Source organism: Phyllostomus hastatus, unplaced genomic scaffold (genome assembly GCF_019186645.2).
Source record: "Phyllostomus hastatus isolate PE091 unplaced genomic scaffold, TTU_PhHast_1.1 phas_scaffold_1066, whole genome shotgun sequence".
NCBI classification, from domain to species: Eukaryota; Metazoa; Chordata; class Mammalia; order Chiroptera; family Phyllostomidae; genus Phyllostomus; species Phyllostomus hastatus.
This window is the reverse complement of record NW_025334004.1, coordinates 28,831,389-28,858,582: the sequence shown is the minus strand read 5'-3', so window position 1 is coordinate 28,858,582 and position 27,194 is coordinate 28,831,389. Positions and strand designations below refer to the sequence as shown.

At 46.7% G+C, this 27,194-nt stretch overlaps 1 protein-coding gene across 5 annotated transcripts in view; it reads left to right on the top strand.

Moving 5' to 3' along the window:
* Positions 1-1,915: 1,915 nt before the first annotated feature.
* The window catches only part of ATE1 (arginyltransferase 1), a 108,277-nt gene continuing 82,998 nt past the window's right edge, over positions 1,916-27,194 (top strand). The window contains exons 1-7 of one of the 5 annotated variants that reach the window (XM_045854110.1): positions 1,916-2,741; positions 5,684-5,747; positions 8,560-8,622; positions 10,937-11,040; positions 12,933-13,184; positions 15,932-16,161; positions 19,068-19,196. In XM_045854110.1, coding sequence (XP_045710066.1) covers positions 2,660-2,741; positions 5,684-5,747; positions 8,560-8,622; positions 10,937-11,040; positions 12,933-13,184; positions 15,932-16,161; positions 19,068-19,196 — 924 coding nt within the window. In that variant the 5' untranslated portion in view covers positions 1,916-2,659. Of the gene's footprint in view, positions 2,742-3,047; positions 3,262-5,683; positions 5,748-8,559; positions 8,623-10,936; positions 11,041-12,932; positions 13,185-15,931; positions 16,162-18,006; positions 18,136-19,067; positions 19,197-27,194 lie in introns of those variants that run through there. The other 4 variants (XM_045854106.1, XM_045854109.1, XM_045854107.1 and 1 more) reach the window with 4 other exon arrangements.

Sequence of the window (27,194 nt, the reverse complement as noted above, 5' to 3'; positions counted from 1 at the left end):
TAGAAGTGTGCTGTTTAATTTCCAAGCATTGTGGTATTCTCCAGCTGCATTTCTGTTACTGATTTCTAGTTTCATTCCACCACGGCGTGAGAGCACGCTTTGTAGGATTTCTATTCTTTTAAATTTGTTGAGGTGTTTGTTGATGACCCAAGATGTGGTCTGTTTTGGTCAAAAATAGACCCTGAGAGCTTAAGGGGGATGTGGACCCCGCTGCTTGCTGCTGGATGAAGAGTTCTGTGGACGTCAGACTGTGTTGGTTCGCGGTGGTGCTGAGTGCAATTGTCTTTACTGACTTTGTGCCTGCTGGGTCTGTCAGTTACCGACAGAGGAATGGTGAAGCTTCTGTAGGAGCGAATTCGATTTGTTCTTGCCATGCTATCAGTTTTTGCCTAACATAGTTTGCCACTCTGTGCTGGGGGCATACAGATCAAGGATTGCTGTGTGTTCTTGGAGAACCGACCCCTTGTTACTGTGTAACATATGTTTTGATCCCAAATTTTCCTGTTCTGATATTTACATTGTCTGAAATTAATGTAGCTACTCCCCAGCCATCTTTTTATTTTTAATGTTTCTCACCTGAGAACATGTTTTCATTGCTTTGAGAGAGAGAGACATCAATGTGAGAAACATTGATTGGTTGCCTTCTTCTACACACCCCAACTGGGGATTGAACCCTGATCTTTTGGTCCATGGGCCGATGACTCTCCAACCAGGCCACACAAACCAAGATTCTAGCCATCTTTTGATTAGTGTTAACATAGTTCTCTCTTTTTAATTCATCTGCTTTTTATATTTAAAGTGGGTGTTTTGGGTAGATAACATACAGTTGGGCCCTGTTTTTTATCCAGTCCCATTGTCATTTCATTAATATATTTAGACCACTGACGTTTAAAGTGGTTACTGAAAAAAGTGATTATTGATATAACTGAAATAATTAAAAGCAAAGACGACTCTCTGTTGTTGGCAATTTCATAAATAAAAGGACATTCTAATAGTGCTTCCACCCGCAACCCCCCTGCCCGCAGCCCCAAAGGGGGAAACTAAATGGTCTGTGTTTTCTCATCTACAGAAGTCCAGACCTAGTATTTGTTGGTCTTTTTTCCTTTTCATTTTATTTTAATCACCTTTTCTCTCTTCTGTTTTTTTAATAGTTGTATGACCTTGGGTAAGTTATTTAGCCTCTTTGGTCTCTGGTTTCTAAGTTGTGAAGTTGCTGTAAGGGTTAAATGAGTTGAAACACATGCTTAGGACTTCGGACGTTCTCCTAGTTCAAGGCTGGCATGTCTTGGGGTGCCCTGGGCTGAGGTTGGTTTGGGGTGTGGGGTAAGGTTGGGACTTCAAAAGGACAAGTGAAGTGGGACAAGACTGTAGGACTGAAAAGCCTCCTGGCTTCCTACGCTCTGTACTGAGCATGTTTCATTCGACAGACCCTTTCATTCAACATGAGAGCCCGCCTAGGGAAAAAACCGAGAATAATCAAATGTTATAATGAACAAAAGGGAGGAAGTTGGTCCTAAGAATATGGTATCTGGCAAGAAGCCTTCAAGTAAGGGGCTGAAGCTGGAGAAGACTAGAGGGGCCCTGAAAACCTGTTGCATGCTACATGGCTACCCCTTGTTTCCTTCCCATTGTCGGGCATATGGGGGATGCTCGGCAGTGGCACAGGTTACTCTGCCAGCAAGCAAGCTCTCCAGTTCAACTGGGCACAAACTCAGCAGCGCGGACCTCGGAGTCAAGAATGTTGAAACTGACCTCAAGTTTACCTCTATCTCTCCAAGTTTCATAACTTCACTTTTTAAAATACTGCAGAAAGATAATTAGCTGTATTACAGACTGGGAAAAATGTAAGGAATGAAATTGTCAGTGCACACAAAGTAAGGATTAAGGAATATTGCCTTGTTGGAGGTACTCATTTTTATACTTTGCCGCAGACTCTTACTCGCTAGGAAACCCTCTTTCAAATGGTTTGTAAGACTCTTGAGGCCCACGGGCTGAATTCAGCCTGCATACAAGTTTGTTTGGCTGTACAGTTACAGAAATTCTTTTAAAGTAACACCTCCAACATTGTATGTAAACAATCCAGATGTCCAGCTTCCCTTTGCAAGTCGTAAGTTATGCTGGCACCGGGGTAATAGTGGCACAAGGCAGCAACTAGCTCTGACAGCTTCCTTTCAACGCGATGTGTCGTCTTCGACTCATTTACCCCTGCCATTCAGAAGGCCTGCGAGTGTGAGTACCTGCAGGTTTGGAAGGAGCTGGAGTTGGCTACCCGGCGGCCAGGGACGGTCCGAGACGGTAACTTTCAAACTGAGACCTACAGTAAATAACTCGGAGCGATCACGACCTGCGTGCCTCGATTTCTCATCCGTAAAATGGGACTGAGGATGGGCAGCGGTGGTGGGAAGGACTGGCGACGGAGTATGTAAAGGGGCCGGGGTACAGGACCTCCATCACTTTAACGCCGCGGAGTGTCCCGACCCCGAAAGGGACTGGACCGGAGGAGGCGCTCCGGGAGCGGGGCTGGAGCTCAGGGAAGCGCCGCCGGACTTCGTTCTCCGCTCCTCTCCTCTCCTCCCCGGCGCGGGCCCCCGCGCTCCGCCGAGGTCGGCCCCGGGGCGCCGAGAGGCGTGGCCCGCCCGTGCAGACCCTGGCGGCGGCCATGGCCTCGCTGGTGGAGTACAAGGGACTCAAGGCCGGCTACCACTGCGGCTACTGCGACTCGGAGGGCAAAGCGTCCCGCGGTGAGTGTCTCCGTCCACCGAACTGGCGCGGCCGCCTCGCGTCCAACACCCGCCCGGCCCTTCGTGCCCCGCGCCAGGCCCTCGCGGCGGAGCCCACGGGTCCGGCTCTCCCACTCCCGCTTCCCTTTCCCACTCGTTTCTTCCCAGACCGTTTCCTTTCACACTCCGTCCATCAGCCTCACCCTCACCGAAGATGGCCGTTCCTCTCCGGGAAGGAACTGAAATAGGCAGAGGCTGCCCGGGACCAAAATGGCGCGGGCGGCGTCAACGCTGTGGGACCGCGGCGGGGCCCGGCTTGCGGAGAGCCGCGCGGCCTCCAGTGCGCCTCCCGGGCTCGGGGCGGCGCGGTGCATTGTGGGGTGGCGGCGGCGACGACGTTGGGCTGGGGTGCGCGGCGTTTGGAGAGCCGGGGCCATGGCTTCCTGTACAGCTCTTTCGTCCAGCATCGTGGAGTATTTTCAGGGCGATGGCTTTTACCGCTGTGGTTATTGCAAGAACGAGTCGGGAAGTCGCTCCAATGGTGAGCGGGCCGGCGGGTGGGCAAGGGGAGGGCGCCGAGGCCGCGGGGGCTCCGCGGCTGAAGGGCGTCCTCGGGGGTCGCCGCTCCCCGGCTGGGGCCGACCGGCTCGAGGGACCCACGGCGGCTGGAGCCCCAGCCCAGTCCCTCTCTGGTGGAGGGAGTGCGGAACGCAGCTACCCCGTGGCTGTCAGCACTACATAAAAACAGACTTCACCTGATGCAGCAGGTAAGCTCCCAGGTACATATTCTTCACTCGGGTGCTCGGACGCGCGAGATAGTGACTGTCTCGCAGCAGCCAAGTGTGGAAACAGATGCCCATCACCAGTGACGGGTAAATAGACGATGGCATACGTGCGAGGGAGCCCTATAGTGTCGTCAGTTACGGCTGGGGCTGTCCTGTAGCTCTGACGCTGATGTGGGACGGATCCCCAGGAGTAGGTGCTGGACAGGGAGTGCCCGGTGGTGCTGTTTCTGTAAAAAAACAGGTGTACGCGCACACGTGTGCTTGGGCATCCATGAATAAAATGGTCTCCGCAAGAATATACAAGAAACTGGTGACCGTAGGCGCTGCTGGCGAGGGGACCGGTTTGTACCGATGTGTTTGAAATATTTACCAGGCGCTTCTATGCCGTGTCATTTCTCCACCCACCTCGATGACGACGCAAAGACAGCCTGCAGGATTTTTTTTTTCTTTCCTATCATGATGTAGGTTTCTTTCGAAAAATGTGTTGTTTGTGAACAAAGCATGCATCCCGCACTGGCATGCATTGGCAAATGCAGAATCTCCTGTTTTAAAGAACAGTCCAGCATTGTGGAAAGTGGGCTGTCCACGAAGATGTCAGTTTAGGTAGTTCCCATGTTGAAAACAGTATAAATGCCCTACAGTAGGGGAATGATTGGGGTGATTATAGTGTGTCCATTTACTAATTAATTAAAGTGTTTATTAGGTGCTGCTTGCGAGGGAGTAGAAGGTGACATAATGCCATCTTTATGAGTGAGGACTATGAAGACGGTGAGCTAATTGGGAAGATGTTTCCAGTGTAGTGTTAAACGGAGAAAATAAACGGGATGCAAATGATGTGACCTGATTACGTCGCTGGGAGGCCAAAAACCCAGAAGGACACCAAGTGGTGACTGCTGTTAGGCCTTAGGGTATTCAGTGGATTCCTCCCTTTTTCAGAATTTTAGTGTTGAAACTGTAATATGTGTGTGATAAATAAGTTATGTTAAATGTCTAAAATTCACATTTTAATAGATTTTGAATTATTCTAGTAATTTTGTTAAGAGAAAACGGGTTAATGTAGATGTTCAGTGTTTAAAGTCTTGTGGAAGAAACCTGCTTTTGAGCCTTTAGTTACCTAAAGAGATAAATTTTTATCCTGATTTTAATTCTAATAATAATTTTTACGATAGAACACCCCACCCCATAGGGTAGGGAGGTTTTCTTACTCCTGTGTTACAGGTGATGACATCAAGCTGGCAGAGCGAACTTGTCAGTGTTCACCCTCTTGTGCCCGAACTTCTCTCACTGCATCCGGCTCCCTCAGGCCTGCCTCTGTCTCTGTACGCCTCTGATGCTGTTATAAGAGAAAAATTCTTCCTCTTTTTTTTTAAGATTATTTATTTATTTATTTATTTTTAGAGAGGGGAGGGAGGGAGAGAGAGAGAGAGAGAGAAACATCAATGTGCGGTTGCCGGGGGTCATGGCCTGCAACCCAGGCATGTGCCCTGAGTGGGAATCGAACCTGCGACACTTTGGTTCGCAGCCTGCGCTCAATCCACTGAGCTATGCCAGCCAGGGCCAAAATTATTCTTTTAACATTAATTCAAGTATACCTTTTAATGTCTTTCTTACGGTCTTCATTTTTTATGGTTGCAGAATTATTTCATTGTATCGATGACACATAGAACCTGTAATCACCTTTTCCTAGGCATTTGGGTTATTTTTAGTTTTATACTTAAAAGGATTATGACTACACTTTTGTCCTATTTTTGATGTTCAAGACTATACTATAAATATATATAAATCTAGAAATTTATGCACAGGAAAACATTTTCTAACTTTTCTGAAGAGACTAGTTTAATAATTTATTGGGGGTATTATTATTGTTTAAGATATAATATAATCTGGTTGCAGTGAGGACCTACATTTATGATGTCATTGAGACTCTTGACTAATGTTGAATTAAAAGCAATCACTTTGATGTGTGTTTGTTTTTTTTTTAATTAAGGTGATATGTGATATTTTTCATTTGCTATGTTATGTCAAACCAACAAGTAGAAAGTATGCAAACTTTATACTTTCCTCCAGTGTGCGCTAGATTTTTTTTCCTTCTGTGTTCACTTTAAAAAATTACTGCTTTGAATTTAAAAATGTAAGAAGTTCAGCCTGCTGTCCTTGACACACCCCTTACTTTTCCAGGCATGTGGGCGCACTCCATGACCGTGCAGGACTACCAGGATCTCATAGACCGCGGATGGCGGAGGTGAGGCTCCTCAGCGCAAAGATGCTGCTCTTGCTGCTCAGGTTCTTACAATTGAAAAAAAAATACTGTTTGCCTTTTAAATGTTTTCCTGATGTTGGAAAGAGGTTTAAGACATTTTTTATTATTTTGTCTCTCTCTTAAGGATCTTTATTAGGAAAAAAATTTTTTTAAAGATTTTATTTATTTATTTTTAGAGAGGGAAAGGAGGGAGATAGAGAGAGAGAGAGAGAGCGAAACACCAATGTGCGGTTGCTGGGGGCCGTGGCCTGCAACCCAGGCATGTACCCTGACTGGGAATTGAACCTGCGACACTTTGGTTCGCAGCCCACGCTCAATCCACTGAGCTACGCCAGCCAGGGCTGGAAAATTTTAAGTATGCACAAACACGGGGAGCACATTATAATGAATCTCATGTACCTGTCACCAGGCTTCAACAGTTAACGTTTTGCCAACCTTCTTTCGTCTGTTGCTCTTGCTCCCTGCGCTGGGCTGAGTGTTTGTGTCCCACCAAAGTGTCTGGGTTAAATCCGAGCTCCCATTTATGGTGGTGGTTGGAGGGGGCTTTGGGGGATGATGGAGTCGTAAAGGTGGAGCCATCAAGAGTGGGATTAGTGCCCTTGCCCCTCCCTCCCTGTGAGGACACAAGGAAAAGAGGAACCAGGAAGTTTGTCTCCATGAGACACCGGACCTGCTGCTGCCTTGACCTCGGGCATCCCAGCCTCCAGGATGGTGAGGAGTAAACTTCTGTTGTTTAGAGGCCACTTCGTCTGTGGCACTCTGAGATGGCAGCCCAAGGGGACTGAGACACTCCTCCACTTCTCCCCCTACAAAATAGTTTAAAGCAAATTCAGGTGTCATATCAATATACCTATAAATAGATACGTGTTTCTAAGAAGGAGTCTTTTTCTTTTATAACATATCCACAATACCATTTATCATACTATACAAAATTAATAATTCTTTGATGCCATCTCTTACCTAATTTTGATTCAATTTTCTGCTCATCTCAAAATGTCTTTTTTATGATTTTAATAGTTTATTTTTTGTTGTATTTTTTCCATGACCATTTATCCCCCTTATACCCCCTTACACCTCCCCCCATCCCCCCTGCCACCACAGTCGCCACTCTGTTGTCTGTGTCCATCAGTTCTTGCTCATTTTGCTTGGTCCCTCCCCCGTCCAGAGCTGTCAGCCTGCTCTCTGTCTGTGAGTCTGTCTCTGTTTTGCCTGTTAGTTCAGTTTGTTCATTAGATTCCACGTATGAGTGAAATCATATAGTATTTGTCTTTTTTTTTTAACAGTTGGTTTATTTGAATCAGGATTCCATTAAGGTCCACACATTGCCTTAGTTGGCTAAGATTTTTCTGGTAGTTGTCATGTAGATGGTTTTAAAATAACTGTTGAATATTAGGTGAAGTTCCTTATATACGTAGTATAAGCAGTGTTAAGTGCCCTGGGCCAGTGGTCCCCGAGAGACGTCGGGCTAAGCGCAGCAGGCGGAACTTCCTGACTTGCCTTAAACTCAACAGCGAGTCCCAGCAGTAGCTGTAGGTCCGTGCAGTTCCAACAGTGTCTGTAGGTCCGTGCAGTTCCAACAGTAGCTGTAGGTCCGCGCCGAAGGACTGTGCGTGCCATGATGAGGAACAGTTTTGAAGGCAGAGGGGAACCACCGAAGGCTTTTGTGTCGCCAAGAAGCGTGATGGAATGTGTGCTTTGGAAGGCACCGTTTGCCCAGCGGAGGGGGATTTGAGGGGGGGTGCTCCTGGAGGCAGAAGACGGCTGCCACCGGGGTCGCAGCGTTGGGATGTGAGACGGCGAAGACCGACAGTGGCGATAGGTAGCAGGGGACGGGTTTAAGGTTCATTTTGGAGGTGGAAGGCTCGCCGATAGGGCACAGAGCTGCTCTAGAGGTGGGAAGGAGTCTCAGATGACCCCTAGGTTCCTGGCTCGGGAACTGAACTCGTGTTTGTCGGGCTGCCTCAGCAGTTCCACAGGCGGGGCAGCTCAGACAGCCCCAGTTTGTCCTTTCACCGTCCCGGAGGCTGGAGGTGTGCAGTCAGGTTGTCCAGAGCTTTGGTTTCCCCTGAGGCCTCTCTCCTTGGCCCGCGCGTGGCTGCCTTCCCGCTGTGTCCTCACGCGGTCGGCGTGCACATCCCTGGCGCCCGGGTCTTTCTGTGTTTCCAGTTCCCTTGTCTCTCAAGGACACGTATCAGATCCGATTAGGGCTCGTCTTGACAGCTTCCTTTTAGCCCAGTCACCTCTTTGAAGGCCTCACCTCCACACGCAGTCACATTCTGAGGTGCTGGGCGTCAGGGTTCCGGCATGAATTTGGGGGACAAAATTCAGCCCACGATGGTTCTGCCATTCACTGAGATCTAAAAAGTTCGAAAGGAGCAGGTCGGGCTGGGGGTACTTTGTGCTGTGGCGCATGGAACCCCAAGTGTGGGGGCCATAGGCAGCCGTGTGCAGCGGCCCTACAGCGTTCTGGGCGGCTCTCTCTGCCCGTGGCATTTGGCATTGGGGTGGTGGGCCAGCAGGGAAAGGACCGCAGACGCTGGCGGGAAGGTGACTGGGGTGATTGATTAGCCTTGGAGTGCGCAGGCGAGGGTCCAGCGGAGAAAGGGCTGGCCTCTGGCCCTCGGACTGCCCACGGGGCGGGATTCCTGCGCTTAGGAAGAGTGATTAAACCTAAAGGCGCTTTTATACTGTTGATTAGCTTGTTACCCTAGTTAAGTTTGTGCTTCTGTGCTAATCTACTTTGGCATATATGAGAAAGGTGTAAGAAGTTAACAAAACTATTTTATAATTTTAGAAGTGGGAAATACGTGTACAAGCCTGTGATGAATGAAACCTGTTGTCCTCAGTACACGATAAGGTAAGAGTTTTTTCTAGATTTTATTTATTTTTAGAGAGAGGGGAAGTGGGGGAGACAGAAAGGGAGAGAAGAAACATTGATGTGAGAGACAAACATCGATTGGTTGCCTCTCATACTCGCCCTGACCGGGACCAAACCCACAACCCAGGCATGAGCCCTGACTGGGAATCGAACTGCCTACCTTTGGCTTTGTGGGTCGATGCCCAACCAGCTGAGCCACACCAGTCAGGGCATGTGCTAAGAATTTTGATTGCTAGAAGGGGGCTCTATAATAAGAAGATTGTGTATAATTTTTTAGTAGAATCTTACTTGTTTTAAGTGTTAATTTTCATTCTAGGTAGACATTCTTTATATGCAAAAGCAAGTGAGTTAAGGCTTTTGTACATACTGATGCTATGTTCACATGCTGATCTGTAGCTTTTATTAGTGTTTAATTGGTTCATATATAAATATATGAAAAAGATACCTGTTTGTTTGGCAGTCTAGTCAGTGATACCATGAAATAGTTGGAAAATATTGGTAAATACTGAAATTATTTTTAGATGTCAAACTTTCCTAGGTGTCAGCTCGGGCTTCCCCTGCTCTACTGTATTTCCTGACTCGGTGCTTGCGCCCACGCGGTGCTGTAGGGTTCTGGAGCAGGCTGAAGTGCGACCCACCACGTGCATTTGGAGTCCGCTTGTCTTCATCGGAAAACTTAAACTAAAAACTCTTACTTTCCTACAAAGCATTTGATTAATTGTTCATAATCTTTTGGGTCTGCCCTTTGCCCTCTTCATCCCACCCTAACTTGGAAAGATTCTCCCTTCTCCTTCGATTATAAAGGCCCCCCTCCTCTTCTCCCTCACTGTCTTCCTCTCCCCTTCTCTTCCTCCTCGTACAAAATGGGGAGAGGACATTAACAGTGCGAAGCATCTGTCTGCTGTATTAGTGTGTATGAACGAGGTATACTTTAGATAAAAAAGCAAACGGTTGTATCCATCACTTTCTGACTGGTCCTCATGGCCATTGCTCTTAGCTGTGCTCACTGTTTGGTGCACTGTTCTGAGAATTTGATGAAAGCTACAGGCCCTCCTGCAACCAAATCGAACAGGGGAGGGGACACATTTAGAATGATCACCCATTCCCAAAAGTTCCACTGACTCCTGGTTAAGAATCCGTTCTCTCCTCTAACTGATCACCGACCTGGGACGGTAAAGAGGAGGGTGGGTGTCTGTCTGGTTTGCTGACAGCGTCTCATTTATTACACAAAGAAGAACATCACAGAGTAGCAGTGCTGGGCCCTTTCAACTTGCGTGGTTATGGAGCAGTGACATCTTCAAAGGCAGAAGTCACGTTCCTTCAGATAGCAATTTTGATTACTGGCTTACGGCTACAGTTCTGTTCAAGTAAGTCTGAAGTTGATTGGCCTGAACCCTGGGAATTGTAACCCGAAAAGGCCAGTTCAGTGGGTTAAAGAAAAATACAAAGCATCTGTAATTTATTAGGTGCTTGTCACATGCAGAATGTGGTTTCTGATAAATTGTTTTTAATTTTTTTAAATTGATTGTGTGTGTGTGTGTGTAAGAGAGAGAGAAAGAGAGAGAGAGAAACATCGGTTTGCTCTTCTCCCCAGCCACGCATTCATCGGTTGATTCTCGGAGGTGCCCTGCTGGTGCTCGGGGCTGGGCTGGGGAAGTGGGTTTCAGGTCTCAGCATCCAGTTCGTAGACTTTGATTTAAGCTTCCTGTTTCCAGTACGGCTCCATAGCCTTCACCTGTGCTGTATCCCTCGTGCGAGAGGCTCTGTTTTTTACTCTTCCCTAAAACTTGGCAGTTTTTTGCTGGGTTGTATAGGAAATCAACTGTGCAGAGTGGGGGAGGGCATCTGACATCTAACTGCTTTCAAAAGAGACTTTCAGGGGGCCTTCCTAGTTTTAGACCCACCTTCTTGCATATCTTGTGGGGTATTTAGGGTTCCACCAGTCCCTCAGACTTTAAGGGGTAGTGCAGAGAAAATCGGGTATCTTTGTGGCTTCCCTCACTGTTGGCTTAGGGTTCTACTCTGTGTGGTCTGCTAAGTCAGCTGGCCTTTGTTTGTCCAGCTTCTAGCTTCTCTCCCATTCTCTCTTTCCGGGTGGTTTACGTCCTCTTCTCCTATTCCTTGACCAGTTTTAGGGTGATTTGGGGTGAGTCAGAGGCTCCGGTAAGCCCTGTCTTTACCCAGGCATACATTTCTGGCCTGAGCCGTGCTGCATTGTCCTGGATACTCTTCATAGCCGGTTTGACTGCTTTGAAGTGCGGGTTCACTTTTCTAATTTATTTTGCCTTCCTAGGTGCCGACCTTTACAGTTCCAGCCGTCGAAATCTCACAAGAAGGTTTTGAAAAAAATGTTGAAATTTCTGGCTAAAGGGGAGATTTCCAGAGGAAACTGTGAGGGTAAGATGAGATGGGGGCCTAAAAACTATTCAAAAATTTTAATTTATTGATTGATTTCATGGAGAGAGAGACACACGCACACAGAAAGAAAGAAACATCATTGATTCATTCCACTCATTTATGCATCCACTGATTGATTCTGGTATGTGCCCTGACCGGGATCGAACCCACAACCTTGGAGTATCAGGACAATGTTCTAGCCAACTGAACTACCCAGCCAGGGCTTTCAAATGTGTATCTTTTCAAGTTTCTCACTTTCAGTCCTTTCTGAAGTTAGGTAGGGGAAAGGGGGTCCTTACTCTAATCGGGTACCACGGTTACTACGATGATGATGATTATTAGGACTGCTGTTACTGTGACCGCTGGCCCCAAATCAGGGAGATGGGGAATGTATGCTAAGGCGAGTCTAGCTTGGGAAGAAGATTTAGGATTATTTTTAAGATGTGATATCCTGGACTTCATTGAGATTTTAGTTTTCATAATGCCTTTGACAGCTCTTAGCTTACTTGGTCGCAGCAGTACCTTGTGAGGTAGATAGAAAGTGGTGCTGTCTCTGGAGACACAGGTGCTTATATGCAGCTTACGTAAGATTGCACCGTCACGTTCACTGTTGAGTGAAGCCCAGATTTTTTGTGTAAGTAAGACTTGCTTAAGGAAATTACATTGCCTGAAACTCTGTTTCTTACTTGTCTGGTAAATTTTGAATTGTGAGTGAATTCCCTAAAAGATAATTTGTAACATTTGATTAACTGTGGGTACAGATATTTTGCATCTTCAGTTTTGTTGCTAAAAAACCCCAAAGACTTATAAGCAGTGCCTAAACACGTACATAGGAACTGGGGATGCTGCCTGTTCTTCGAGCGCTTGCTCACCTCTGTCCTAGGAGATGCCTGGTCCGGGGAGCCTCCCGGCCCAGCTTGCGCTTGGGAAGCCATTCCCCAGGGTGCTCTGAGGGCCGAGGGTGCCAGTCCCAGTTTTAAGCCCTGGAGAGGCAGCGGCCTGCAACACAGGTGGTTGGATTCAGAGCAACCCAGAGCAGACCTGGCAGAGCTGGGATGACAAAGAGGCTGGAAGGCTCAGGGCCATGGAGGTTCAGGGCGGGTGGCGCGTGGGGAACATCAGAAGTTCGGTGCAGCTCGGATTAGCATTGTCAGTACGTGATCGTAAAGGTTGAACAGCTTTTGTTCAGTAGTCAATATAAACTTTTCATTGGCTGGGAATCATGTTCTCAGTTTCAAAAATTAATATTCAGATAAGCTTAGAGGATGCCGTCCGTGTGTAATTGATGGTTGCCTGTCTTTTCATGTAGCTTTTATGTTTGGTTCTTTATTTGACTTACATGGTCTTCCGAATCATCTGTGTCTACAACTTACTTATTAGGAGTGACGCACTCATTAGGATAAAGGCCCAGGTAACGGTAACAGAGGGACAGCCAGCGCAGCGACTATACAGATGGCAGGCGTCCGTCCTTCTCACAGGCGTCCGTCCCTCTCACAGCTGCCTGGGGTGCGTGTTCCAGGTCGGCCATTCTGGAACTCTCTTCGTGGGATTTCCAGGGTCGCCCTGGTATTTACTCAGCTGGCCAGTGGGGAGGGGGAAGGTTGGAAGGTCAGGGTCACAAATTTCTTTTAGAGCAAGTGAGGCACAATTAGACCTATCGGTTGGTTGTATTTTATTGGTGGGAGCTTGGCCACCACTTGCAAAGGGACTGGCAGCTCCTCCCGTGGCTCGGCTGCCACAGTCCTGACTGCAGCTCTGTGACTTTGGAAGACCCGAGGAGAGATTTGGTGGACACGCAGTAGTTTCTGTCACATTGGATAAAAGGGACATTTTTTCCTTTATGTATCTTGACTGTATCTGGCTGATGGGCTTCGGTTTCCTCTGATTCGCAGATGAGCCCATGGAGCCCCCGATGGAGGATGCCGTTGCCGGTGACCATGCACTGATCACTAAATTGGATATACAGTGCGACCTTAAAAAGCTCGGCGATAACCTCAAAGACAGCCTGGAGCGGGAAGAGAAGAAAGGAAAGAGTGCAAAGAAAGAAGAATCCAGTGGATTAATTCAGTCGCAAGACAAAAGGGCGAAGCTGGGCTCGGGGGAGCCAGCCCACTCGGTGGCAGTGCCCGCGGCTCCGAAGCCAGGTAGTGAGAGTTTGGGACCGGTCCCGCCAGGGGCTTCTGAAACACCTTTCCCCGTGCTGGAGAGGGCGCCCGCGGGTGTCCTCGCCAGCCGAAAGTGTGGCTTTCTCATGAAATCCGTAACGTTTAAGGTCTCTCTTATACAGCTGACTCCCTGGATTTAGGTGGGCAAATCACACCTTTTTAAAAACTCCCTTGTTTGCTAAGCCTGACAGAATAGCCGTATTACCACGAAATACAGACATTTCAAATGCCTGTATTTTTGAAATACAGGCATTTCAAAAGTGCTCCATTTTTTCTTACTATCTTAGGGCCCTAGAGGTTTGAGATCCAAATTTATGTGAAAAAATCTGCTGAGCATTTTTATTTTTGGTATTAGGTAAGACAAAGTAAATTTTAGGTGTTTTGTCTAAAATACAAACATTGTAACATTCCTCATTTTATCATTAGATTTCTTTAATCATAATAAGTTTTACTTTAAAAATATTCAGATTTTGATATTTAACTTCACCTTTGATAAGGTAAGATTTTTTTCTATATTTTCACTGATAAAAGAATTAGTTTTAAGAATTTCACTCATCAGTGAATGGGTTTATTGTGTGTGTGCATGAGTGTGTATATATGATTCTTTTAAGTTATCGTAAAATAATCTCAATGGCTATACTTGAGTTTCTGAATTTGTTCTTATATTTATTTATACGTAATGATCTAAGGGAGTGACTTTTAGTACTGTTTCAGTTTTTATTTGTTACATGTGTAAAAGCACAGAAAACTTTGTGCTTTTATTGAATGTTTTTTTAATGTGAGACTTTCATGGCAGTTAAATTGATGTTGGTCTGAAATTTCATCCTAATAAGAATAATGCAATAAAATGTTTTTAGTGATTTAGATAATGTCTTTCAACTTTTACTCTCAAGCAATAGGGTTAGTTCTTTTATTTTTAATATTTTATTGTAAAAATTACCATGTATCAGAGCTAAAAGTCTATTTTGGAGAATTTCAAACAGACCTGCATGGACTGAATGTCGGAATGAACTCCCATGACCTGCCCCCCACCCCACCCCCAATTTGAAATAATCGTTAGCTCACGACGGCCACTCTTGTTTCATCTGTGCTCACGTCTGGGTCCCCTTCCAGTTTTATAGTGAAGCAAATTCCAGGCATTTTATCATCTTATCTTCCAGAATACATCTCCACCAGAGGAGAACTTCAGAAAGCATTCTCAGTACTGTTACACCTAAATAAAATGCCCTCCTGCTACTGAATGTCCAGTGTTTAAGTTTCCAGTTTGTAAACATTTGTGTGCATCAGCTCCCACGTTCTGATTGGCAGTTGTTCATTACAGAAGCTGGGTGGTTCGTTTTGGGTTGTTGGTGCTGCTGTTCCCTGCCTTCGCCCAGAACTGTCTGCAGGGCAGTGTAACGTGCTGTCTGCCTGCCTGGAGATTGGTAGTTGATCTCGATCCTTGATCAGGATTCAGTTTTTGTTTTGTTTTCTGTTTGGAGGGCGTATATCTTAATCAGGTTTGGGTTCAATTTATTTATTTGAGGATGGGCTAGGCTACTTCATGGGTGATAGGTGTTTTTTCAGGAGACTTATTTTAAATGTATATAGTCATACATAATTGGAATAATTTTTAACATTGTATAATGACAAACCCCCCCAACATATCTAAAGCATTTTTAATGACTATGATATTCTGTTATTGTTAAAATTGTATAGTAATTCTATAATTGGGCATTTAGATTACTTTGAGGTTTTCATTTGTGTTATTTGCCTGTATCTCTTAGGATTTTCTCAGGATAGCTTCCTTGAGGATGACTTAATAGATTATAAAGAGTACTTGCTAAAATATTTGGTGTATGATAGTTAAAATTTTTATATTAAAAAATTTTAAGTACATATTGATTCCAGAGAGGAACATCGATCAGTTGCCTCTTGTACACGCCCCTCCCGGGGGCTGAACCTGCAACCCAAGCATGTGCCCTGAGAGGGCATTGAACCCACAGTCCTTGGTGCATGGGACCATGCTCCAACCTACTGAGCCACACTGGCCGGCTAAAAGTTTTATATTTTAAAGAGACTTGGTTGAAACAGAACTTGCGATTAATCGGAGCTGACTGTATGTGACTCCTCAGTCAGGTGGAGGGAGACACCCAAGGGTGGTCTTTCATGGGCAGAGCTGCCCCAGGGTGTTCTGGGATCGCAGTCACTGACACCCGGTTGCTGAGCGTGTGTGGGCGTCACCAGTGCTTCCGGGACTGCGGGCCGGAGCCAGCAGTGTCCTGAGTGAAGGTGTTCAACTCTGTTCTTTCTACTTCCGAAGCAGAGAACAGGCAGATCATTTTTAAAAGTGAGAGATTTAAACCATCAGAGCTGCCCGGAAAGTTCTGTGCCTGTTTACTTTCTTGGGCAGTTCCTGCTTCTAAGGGAGAATTTTAAGGTCAGCTAGAGCTCTGTCCCAGGATCCTCGCAGGGGTGTCCAGCGTTTGGCGTCTCTCTCTGGGCCACACACTAAATACCTTGCGGCACGTAATCACAAAAAAATCTCATCATGTTTTAAGTCAATCTCCAGTTCTGTGTTGGGCCGCATGCGACGCATGGGCTGTGGGTTGGACCCTCCCGCAGGATCGACCCCAAAGCTGACCCAACCGTTGGAACGCTGTGGACTCAGTAGAATCTTTGAGACTCTTGGAAAACGATCTCCAGGGCCAGATGTGATAGACCTAATGTTTTGAAATTCTCTTCAGGCAAGGGGGCAGATTTGAGTAAGCCGCCGTGTCGGAAAGCGAAGGAGCTCCGCAAGGAAAGGAAGAGGCTGAAACTCGCGCAGCAGAACGCAGCCGGCGAGCACGCGGGCCTGCAGGCCCCGCGGGGACCGCCGCCCTCCTCCCCCCCGAAGGCCAAGTCCAACCAGCCCAAAGCGCTCGAAGATTTGATCTTTGAGTCTTTACCGGAGAATGCGTCCCATAAATTAGAGGTACTTTGAAGAATATGTACTTTTTTTGGTTTGTCTTATTGTTTCTTTTTTTGGTCCAGTCCCTTGTGTATTTTCCATTTGAGGTTATATTAATCCACTGGTAATGTTGCTGTTTGATCAGTGGGAGATTAAAGTTCATTGGGACAGAGTGATATTTGTATTTACTAAGTCAGCTGCTACTTAAGAGACACTTCTTTTTAAGATGAAAAAACAGGCAGTTTGACTGACATTGCAAAAGCAGTTCCAGTTTTAGCGTGTTACGATGTGTGAAGTACTCTGGCTTTTCCTATTCCTTGATTGAAATTTAGTAAAGTGGAACAAAAAATACTGCAAATTTTATTTTTGGCAATTTTGGTGTAGATGGTGAAAGAGAACAGATCGCACTAGGTGAGTCACTGTTTTAGCTCCTCTGACACTCCGATCTCGGTCGGAGTTGCAGACAACATCGATCTGGGCTGCGAGCCAGCAGTTCGGAACCCACGCAACAGCGCCAGACTGCACCACTCTCGTAAACTCTTCCTCAGGTCCCTCCGAACCAGCTCAGCTTCAGGTGAATGCTTTTAGAGTGTCCCCATTGTTTTTTCCAAAGTGATTTACATTCCAGATTAAGTCTAGATTTCTCAGTATATTCATTTGTATTTTTTTTCTAAAACATTAGCCATTTTCTCATACATGATTAGTAACTGGTCAGCCTTGGAATTTGTAGCTTAATTTCATCTAAGAACATCACTTACCACTAGACATTTGATATTAAAAGTTGACTCTGACACAGTCTAAACCTTAGGACGATATGTGTCATCAGACATAAGTTTTAACAGCTTTGGCTAGGATAATTCCTTGGCTGCTCTTTGTCACTGACTTTCTCCTTCCCAAACCGTAAAGGGTATCAACATGCGATTTCAAACCCTTTAGGAGGAGGAGTCCCGTGTCTTGTGGTCGTAAGCAGTAGTGCGCTCAGGGCACCCCGCACGCCAGTTCTGCAGCCCGCGGCTCTGACGTTTTTGCTGCAGTGACCCCCTGGGCGGGTCCAGGCTGGTCGTCCACTGGGGGGTCAGTCTTTCCTCACAGCAGAGTTTCTTCTCAAGGCACATGGGAAAAGTTTTCCACTAATGAGGGCCTTTTATTAGATTGCTGTTGATCTTCTGTTTTACCCCCTGCTGTGCCAACACATTTTAGCTGGTCAGCACATAATTCGTGTTAAATGTCAGCCGTGATTGTTTGCGGCTACTGTCTCCGTCTCATCCTCATTTTACACGAGGGTAAACTGAGGCGCAGAGAGGGTGGTTCATATTCTTGACCAAGATGGCGACAGTAAGATTTGGGGAGAGGAAATGTGACTTTGGAGTCTTCATTCTTAACGATGCTATGACATAGGAACACTTTGTTTTTTTAGAGTTACTAAAAAAAGGTCGTTTAGTGTTAGCAATAACTCGTGAAAGAGGGTCCAAAAAAGTATATTCACATTTTTAGTCTTTCTGACCAATTTACTGAAGGTGAGTTGCATGCAGCTAAGATCCAAGGGTATTTATTCGTGTTTGTGTCAGAGTACTGGAAGTATTCTGTCGTTTTACAGCAGAGGTGGGCTGACATAATTTGGTCATAGACTCTAACTGGTCTTAAAATTCAGACAGCACCCTCTGCCTTCTTAACGAGTCTGTACTTTGGAGAAATAACTTTCCAGATTTATTTACTACCTGTTGATTTTTAATGTTAAAATATTATATGTTTATGCTTCAGTGTTTGTATTGAAACATTTGGTTCTTTTTGGATGGGAGTAATCGTTAATGCATAGTCATGGGATAAACAAATGAATTAATGAACATTGTTTTTTAACTCCTTCTGAAGGTGAGGCTGGTGAGATCATCTCCACCGAGTTCTCAGTTCAAAGCCACAATGCTGGAGTCGTACCAGGTCTATAAACGTTACCAGATGGTTATTCACAACCAACCACCTGATAAACCAACTATCAGCCAGGTCAGCAGGCCAAGTGTAATTTTTCTGGGCAAGTGGAACTTTCCCTTACACTTGATATCACTGTGAATTCTGGGTTTACTTGTGGTACATTTTGTTTAGACTCAGTTTGCAGCGTATCTGCGCAGAGATAGGACTGGGTTAGTGAACATTCTGAAAGTGCAAGTTTTACCCAGTGCCACGATTAAGTGCCAGTCATGTGTAATTTCAGAGTGGAAAAGTAACACATCAAATCAGCTCTCTCTATTTCTAGTCACCGTGTTTAGGTGTCTTTATCTAAAAGGAATAGAGCACTAAGTACAAATATTAATGAGAAAAATGCAAAAAGCTTTATATTTTTATAGCAGGCATACTTTACACAACATAGTTAATACGCTTTATCCCTGTTTTAGCCCCGTGTAGAATGGGTTCATAACAGCCAACTTACTCTGTTGATGTGCTACCCATTTTCAACTGAGTGGAACTGGAAAAATAAGATAGAAATTTTAACAGAAGTCCTCATTTGTTTATAATTTTATAAATCAAATTACCCAGGAGAAATCTGGAAGGGTAAAAAAGCTGGATTCACTTACTATATTATGGCGACGGTAGTGGCCGTCACCCTTAGCAACAGCGTTACTAGAGTGCGTGCAGAAAACCACTCTAGGAGGGCATGCCGAAAACCATGCCAGGTGGGTAGAGAAAAAAACCACATGAAAGAAAGACACATCACCTTGGCCTCGATGAGGTGACGTTTTCACAGAGGGGAGCATAAAGTGAGTGGCACGGGCTCGGTGCCATCAGCTCGTTCCGGGGTTGATGCAGCCCAGGAACGCTGCCAGTGCTGAGCTTTGGAAGTGGATTCGCGGAGGTCTTACTCTAGCCTCACCTTCAGAAGCGTGTCACCAGGTGGAGATGTTTCAATAGCATTTGCTTGTGTTTTCCCTGCTCTGAAGGTGAGGCTAGTACCTGTCTCCTTTGAGGACCCAGAGTTCAAGTTGTCCTTCAGCCAGTCACTTTCTTTGTATGTCAAGTATCAAACGGCCGTCCACCAGGATTCGCCTGATGAATGTGGGAAGACGGAGGTACCTTTTGTTAAACGTTTTCTCCCATGTTGATGAGGTTGTCTGTGAAGAAGCATAACGTAACGTTCTTACGCCAGTGTTCTACTCCGTTAAGTGGGGCATATAGTCCTCTCTGCACTCAGTGTGTATCGCTGGTGGTTGTGAAAGCAGCCGTACAGGTAAGCATTCGAAGTCCCCAGAAAAAGGAGGCGTTCTTGCTCAGTGTTCTGTCCAGGAGCCCGAATGCTGTGTCTTTATCTGTTGTCACCGGGCCGAGTCAGCAGATGTCACCAGGTGCTCGTTCTCTGCCGGCCTTGGTGCACGGGCCGAAGGGACGAGTCCCTGTCCTCAAGGAGGCGGTGGTCAAATGGGAAGGACGGGCCGGTAAACAGACGTCCTCAGAAGCAAGTGAGAAAGCACAACTATGTTGAGGTTACATAGAGCATCGTTATTTTTAAATTTAAGTGTTATTCTTTAATTACAGTTTACATTCAATGTTTTGTATGAGTTTCAGGTGCATATAGTGCACCATTTCACAAGCAATTAATAAGGGCCTCTTTTATAGGCTAGAGATACGCAGAAGAATGAGAGATTGCAGAGTTGTCACAGAGGGACAGTGATGTGTTAGGAGAACGATACCAACAGACACAGAAGAATTAAAGTTTTGATTTTTTCTTTTTTTAATGACAGAAAGTGTTAACTTAAAAGCGATGATTAATAAGGCAGGGGTTAATGCCTGTCCTAAGAGAGGGCTGACTTCTGGTCTCCCAGAGCCCTGCTAGTTCAAGTGTGGTGTGCAGACCTACAGCCTCCGCTGTGCAGATTCTCAGCGCCCCCCCCCCACCTCCTGAATCTGCATTTTGAACCCTGTCTCCAGGTGATGCATGCGCACAACCTGATTTGGGAAGCGCTTCCATAAGTCCCCCACTCGGACAGGCAGCTGAGGGTGGGAGCATTCACAGAGAGTAAGGATTCTGCCAGGCGCGAGAAGCTCCCTTCGATATTCGCAGGGGGGCTGACTCCTCTGTGAACATGACTCCTTCCTACCAGCACCCTGGGGATGCTGGCTGTGTGCCTGCTTGCTCGCTGGGGGTAATGGTTGGGCCAGAACAGGCCGACATGGTCCCGTGTGTTTCCTGGGTGAAGGTCGCTTTTCCAGGACTGTGCCCCTAGGCTTCGGGCCCCCGGGGACCCCATTCCTGCAGACTGGGCTCATGGCGAGAGACCTTCACAGTGTGATCGGGAGACAGACGGGGAGCAGGTCCAGTGCGGTTCCGGTTCGCTGTTGCATTAGTGCGGAAAGCCAGCTGCGTGTGGGACGGGAGGTCAGAGAGGCTTTTCTGAAGGACTCGCAGCTGAGTCAGCTCGGACAAGAGGGTCAGGCCAGAAGGGGACAAGAGCCTTCTCAGCAACAGGACTGTGTGGAAGAAGTTCAAGGCGCCCCTTACGGAAAATTCTTGAGAAATTGAACCGGAAGCCACAAACGTACAATGATCAGTTCACAAAAAATATGAAGGATAAAGGAATATATTAAAATGACATCTGGGCAATTCTATAAGACAGTTGACCTCGTTTCTTTAAATACATAAGAAGTGAAAAAACCCCACCCTGTTTAGAAAAAGAGAGGGAAGTCTGCTCCAGATTAAAAGTTAAAAACTTTAAAAAATGTGTAGCTATAATACCATACCCATACTCAACAAAATTAGCAATAATCATATCATTCAATATTCAGTACATGTTCAATTTTCTTTAGTTTTCTTAAAAATGTCTTTTTAATTGTTTGAATCAAGTTGAGTCAATTTGTTTGAATCTGTATCCACATAAGATCTGTACATCACATTCGATTGATATTCTCTTTCTCTTAAAAAGGTTTTATTTATTTGTTTTTAGAGAGAGGGGAAGGGAGGGGGAAAGGGAGGGAGAGAAACATCAATGTGTGGTTTCCTCTCGCGTGCCCCCAACTGGGGACCTGACCCACAGCCCAGGCATGTGCCCTGACTGGGAATCGAACCAGCGACCCCTTGGTTTGTAGGCTGGTGCTCAGTCCACTGATCCACACCAGCCAGGGCAAGGTTGATACTCTCTTAAACATCTTTTAATTAGAACGGATTTCTGTTATGCTTTTGACAGCACTTTTAAAAGAAACTGCATGATCTATTTTGGAATTAGTTTTGTTTCTTTTGATTTATTTTGAAACTACTGTATAAGTGAGTATATGTGTGGTGTCTGTATGTGTGACAGATGTTTCTCTCATTGCCTGCTTTTATATGTATATGTACGTGTGTGTGTTTCTGTGTCTCTGACATAGGGTTTATAGTACACACCGTTGTCCCCGCACACACACCTACTCACACATGCACACGGTCCCCTCTTCCTGACACAGAGGCAGTGTGTCAGACTGGTTCACGTCTCGGGGCCGCTGCGGGACCATGCACGAGGGGACCGTCGTCCTTCGGTTCCCCGGGTCACGGTGCCCTCTCCGCAGAGACGCCCTCTCCATAGAGACGCCCTCTCCCTCTCTCCGCAGAGGCGCTGTGGTTCCCCAGTCGGCTTCCATTGCTGTCGGCTTGTCTCTTTCCAGCCCTTATCCCGAGTAGTGGTGCAGTGAGCAGGACCCTTGCGCGTAGAATTTCCTGTGCTTTCTTCAGTGCGTGATCGTTACAGGACTCCAGATTGCTGGGTCGGGGTAAATTTCCCTCCAGAGGGGTCTCTGCCCAGAGTCGTCCGCCTTCGTAGCCGGCAGCTGTGAGAAGGCCCGCTCCTCGTGGCGGCCGTGTGATCGCGTGCCCGCCCCAGAGCCCAGGTGGAGGGGGTCCTGAGCTCAACCGCACGTGTTCAGCGGGCGGGCGGAGAGCTTCCCACCGTACAGTTGGGGTTCCGGCCCCCTGCCTGCTGCAGGGTGCTGGGAGGTTTCTGTTCCCAGGAGGCGGGACTCGGGCGGAGCCCAGGTGACGAGGGCTGACGGCACTGGCAGTGGTCGGAAGAGGCGACGGCGGACACCGGGCAGGTAGCCTGGACGAGGATTCGGTATTCGACCTGAGGGACGTCTGGGGAGTTGGGGAGGGAGGAGCGCGAAGGGCCCAGGTCAGTTTTTCGAATTTCTGGCTTGGGTGACTGGGTAGATTGGGGCGACGTTACCTGGGTGAGAAGTGCAAGAGGGAGAAGAAAGTGTGCCCTCGGGGACAGAAAATGCGCCCTGTGCCGGGCAGGCCGAGGGTGAGAGCTCGAGGGACAGCTGGGCGAGTGACGGCGCGGCCGCACAGCCGCCCCGGCAGGCAGCACCGGAGGCTCCGAGGTCCGGCGAGGCTTGGAGACAGGCTTGTCTCCTGGTGTCGTGCGGGGTCACGTTTTCTCAAACTTGTGTTACGGTACAACTCTGATGTGCAATTTAAATGGTGCGTGGTACAGGGCAGTGACCTCTACTCTAAAAGTGGTGTTTTTTTTTAGAGAAAGATGAAGATAGCATTTAATGAAAAGCCCGTGCTGGTAAATTTTATTGTGAGCCATTCAGATTTTTATTTTCCTTTGAATTCAGTTACTATACATTTTAACTTACATTTACTCCTGTCAGTAGTACTGAACTTGGGTATGTGATTTGAGCTTGTTTTTAAATGGAAATATATAATGGATTTAATGTGACCAAATAGTTTTTATTGTGACCAGATTACATTAATGTGACCCAATGATTTTACCATAATGATCCGTTTTATATGGTCAGATGGCATACAAAAAATGTGTACTGACGAAAACATTTTGACAGTAGACGACTTTGATTTCGTACAAGGTGGTGTATTTGGCTTTGATAAACCCTTTGACTTCCGGATCAGTCGTGCGTTTATGTACCTGACAGCTAGCTGAATAGACATGGAGTCTTCAAAGACTTTTGAAGCTTGTTGTTTTTCATGTGGGCTGATTCGTCATCTCACTGAATGTAGTTTCAAAGAAACAGCATGAAATAACGCTTTGCAAGTCAAGACTCTTTGCTGTTTTCTCTTTAGTACAGCTTTATTGAGATATAATTCACAAAGGGTTCAGTTCACCCCTTCCAGCTGTACGGTTCAGTGGTTTCTCCGTCTGTCCACAGGGTTGTGTGACTGTATTGGGGGGTTATTACATAATGTGTAATAATAAATGTTGTATTGTTGTAACTGCAGAATATTCTCATCGCCAACCCCGCTAGCAGTCACTCCTCACTTCCCCAGCGCCCCCAGCTCTGGGCAGCCACGGCCCTGCTTCCTGTCCCTGGATTTCCCTGATCTGGACGTTTTATGTAAATGGAATCATAGAGTGTGTGGTCTGTTGTTGACTGGCGTCTTTCACGCAGCGTTAGGGTCTGCAAGGTTCACCCGTGGTGTAGCGTGGGTGAGTGCGTCATTCTTTTTATGCTGAATCGTGTTTCATGGTGTGAATAGACAACACACCACATTTTCTTTCTCCACTTACCTGTTCCTGGACATCCGGATTTTTGTTCTTGGGCTTTTATGGAAAATTCTGTTGTGTACATCTGTGTGCAAGTTTTTATGTTAGACATAGTTTTCCTTTCTCTTGGGTGTAGCCCTCGGAGTGGAGTTGCTGGGTCACATGGTGACTCTGTGTTGACCTTTCAAGGAGCGGCCAGACGGGTTTTCAACGCGACGATGAACCGTTCTGCACTCTCACCAGAAATACTCGAGATTCCACTCTCCCCACATGCTCACCAACACTCACTTTTTTTCCATTTTCCAGTTTTAGTTTTAGCCATCCTAGTGGGTGTGATCTCTTCCTGCTTTCGATTTGCATGATGTTGATCGTCTTTTCATGTGCTTTTTGGCCATTTGTATATCTTCTTTGGAGATGTGTCTCTTCAGGTCCTTTGTCCATTTTTAAACAGGTTGTTTTTATATTATTGAGTTGTAGGGGACTTTACATGTATTCTAAATACAAGTCCCTTATCATATATGATTACAAATATTTTTTCATTCTGTGGGTTATTTTTATTTCTAGTAGGGTTTTTTGTTTTATGTATTTTGTTGATTTTAGAGAGAGGGGAAGGGAAGGAGGGAGGGAGGGAGGCATCCCTCTTATCGATACGTTCAATGGTTGGTTCTCGTATGTGCCCTGACTGGGGATGGAACCGGCAACCTTGGCATATTGGGATGATGCTTTAACCAACTGAGCTACCCAGCCAGGGTGGGCTTTTTGTTTAAAAATCTGTTTTGTCTAATATAGTGATATCTCGGTACTCACCAGCTTCAGAATGCATGAAACCCTGTACTTGTTGCGTTTTGACGAGACAGAAATGTTGCAGCGCTGGGCACTTGCCCGGGTCTGGTCACGCTGGGTCGAGCAAGAGAAAACGCTTCATCGTTTGGCCCAAGTTCTAGAACGAATTAGCGACTAGTCCCGAGGTACCACTGCATCAGTGCTGTCGATGTAAGAATGCTCAGACCGGCAGAGAAATTTTCAGAGAAGTTCATCAGAGTCTGTTTGCGCTAAACAGAGGATACACCTAGAAGCAAGATCTCAACAGAGTGAGGAGAATTCTTCCCAGAACGACAGTTTGGAGTTTCTTTTATGCGTTTGGAATTGAGCAGGGAACAGAAGGACGATTACATGGGGACGGGAGAAAGGAAGGTGGGGATTGGATCACAGGATAGCTAACAAGATTCTGTGCTGTCGCTAGCGCAGCAAGTCCTGAGGGGTCTGAAAAAGAGGCACTCTAAAGGTGTGTTAACCTAGAAGCCAGAACAACAGGACGGGGCTGGCTTAAGGCAAAGGTAAACCTTCTTTGATGCGAGTGAAGCTGTAGCCCTGGGCACGGCCTCTGCCACGGCCTGCCCAGCAGTGATTTATGGCCAGATCACCTGTGAGGCTGCTTTCACTTAGACTGGTTACAGCACCCCCTTGTCACCCACGGCAGTGTGGGGGTTTCTTCAGAAATTAAAAATAGAACTGCCCTGGGCTCTGGCGGCAGTTCCAGTGCTGGGTATTGATCTGAAGGACACGAAAACGCTACCCGAAAGGTGTGTGCACCCTCGTGTTCACTGTAGCGTTATTTACGATAGCTGGGATGTGGGAGCAGCCTGAGGGCTCACTGGTGGGTGAGTGGGAAAAGAAGATGTGGTATATACATTGAGCGATATATATACAGGTACATACACATTTATGTACATATGTAGATATGTAGATGTATAGATATTCCACCCATAAAAAAGGAAGAAATCTTGGTGTTTGTAACAACATGGATGGACCTGAAGGCTGTTAAGTGAAGTAAGTCGGAGAAAGAAGAGTACCGGGTAGTCTCTTTTATATGTGAGATCTAAGAAATATACATCAAGCTGCTTTGTGTGGGGAACAGGTGGGTGGTTCCCCGTGGGGGTGGGGTGCTGCCGGGAGGACTGGGTGGACTGTGTGTGTTCTGTGAGAGTTCGTTTGGGCCGAAACTGCCGCCAGGTGCTGGGGGGCAGGTTGCAGGTGCTTGGGAGAGTCGTCTTTGCAGGTCCCTCCTGCATGTGAGGTTACGGACGGAGTGAGTGGAGGTGGGGCAGGCCCGGCTGGGCTCGGGGTCCAGGGTCGGTGCGATGATGTGCGGTCTCGGGGTGGTCATGCTCTAGAAGTGGGGGCCTGGAAGGGGGCCTTTCAAAGGGATGTTAGCCTGGATGCAGAGAAACAGTGAACAGGACAGGGCTGCTTGAAAACCTCTCCCCAGGGAAGTCACAGGCCGGGTGGGGGCGGGGGCTGGACTCCCCACTGTGACCTGCCTAGCTAGGGGTTTGTGGTTTCTTGGGGCACCCCTTTTTATCCACAACATCCACCTCCTGTATGATGTCACGGTCAAATGTATATATTATTTCTGTATGTGTTACAGTCCCAGCCATACAATTATATACATATTGTTTTATACAGTCGCTTTTAGAATCAGGTCAGGGGAGAGAGGGGAATCTGCATTTATACGCAGGAAGCCCCTGACGCCACGCCCTGGGGTTCCGTCCTGGACACTGCAGAGTCTCCCTGGAATGCCCTTGGTCTCCGTCCTGTTCTCCTAGTCTCTTTCCCCGATCTACTCTTCATTGTCAAGAAGTTTGCCTCTGCGGGTGTCACACCCAGCGCCGAGGCGCCTCTGGTTGCTGGCTGCTGGCTCTGTCGTCTCCAACAGTGTCCTCGGGCACAAATCGAGGATGTGGAGATCATCTGATTTGATTAAATTTTGGCCTGTTTGGAGGTCAGTCTTTGGGGTGTGTTCTTACCACAAGAGGGCTCTTCTGAGCTGTCTCTGTTCCCACTCCTCTCCGGTGGACCCGCCGGCCTGCGGTTCAGTGTCTTGTCCTCCGGTTCATCAACAAGACTCCCCGTGCTGTCGGGGCGCCCTTGGGAGTGCCTGCTCCAGACACGGAGCTCCATCCAGTGGCGCGCCGTGGTGTGGTTGTGTTAGTACAAGGAGCAGAACTAAATCACGTTCGAGAAAATACAGGTTTTGCTCTTGTAAAACATTTAACTAACAGCCAGCCCACTCGGTTGGGGTTTGGAGTGGCCATATCAGTGCGTGAAATCCATTCTAACTCCGTCGGTAACCGTGAAATGACACTCTGTAAAGTAGGTTATTTCTTGAGAGATTTGATGAAAAGGTAAGTAAACATAGATTGCTTTGATATCCACAATAGCATCTCAGTCCTTTCTGGTAACATCATTAGAAGAGCTGCACATAACTGAAGATAGCGAGATTGTATAGGACTTTGTAAATTACTCCATTGTGTTTGTTTCCATGACTGTTTTCAATCATGCAGGTAGATACCAGATCTTCAAAAAAGAATGCAATGTAAATAAAATAAAGTGGGAATAATTTGTGACCTACTTTTTGTATAGTACAATATAAAACCAGCTTGGGGATTTTTTAAGTTTTACTTGTTATGTTATCGAACGTAAATAACATCACCTAATAGTATCTATTCAGTGCCATTGGCTCCTTAGCATAATTAAAATCGGTCTCAGCTTTTTGAAGCCGCTTGGAAAACGGACCGCAGTCGCAGCCCCAGGGGTCTC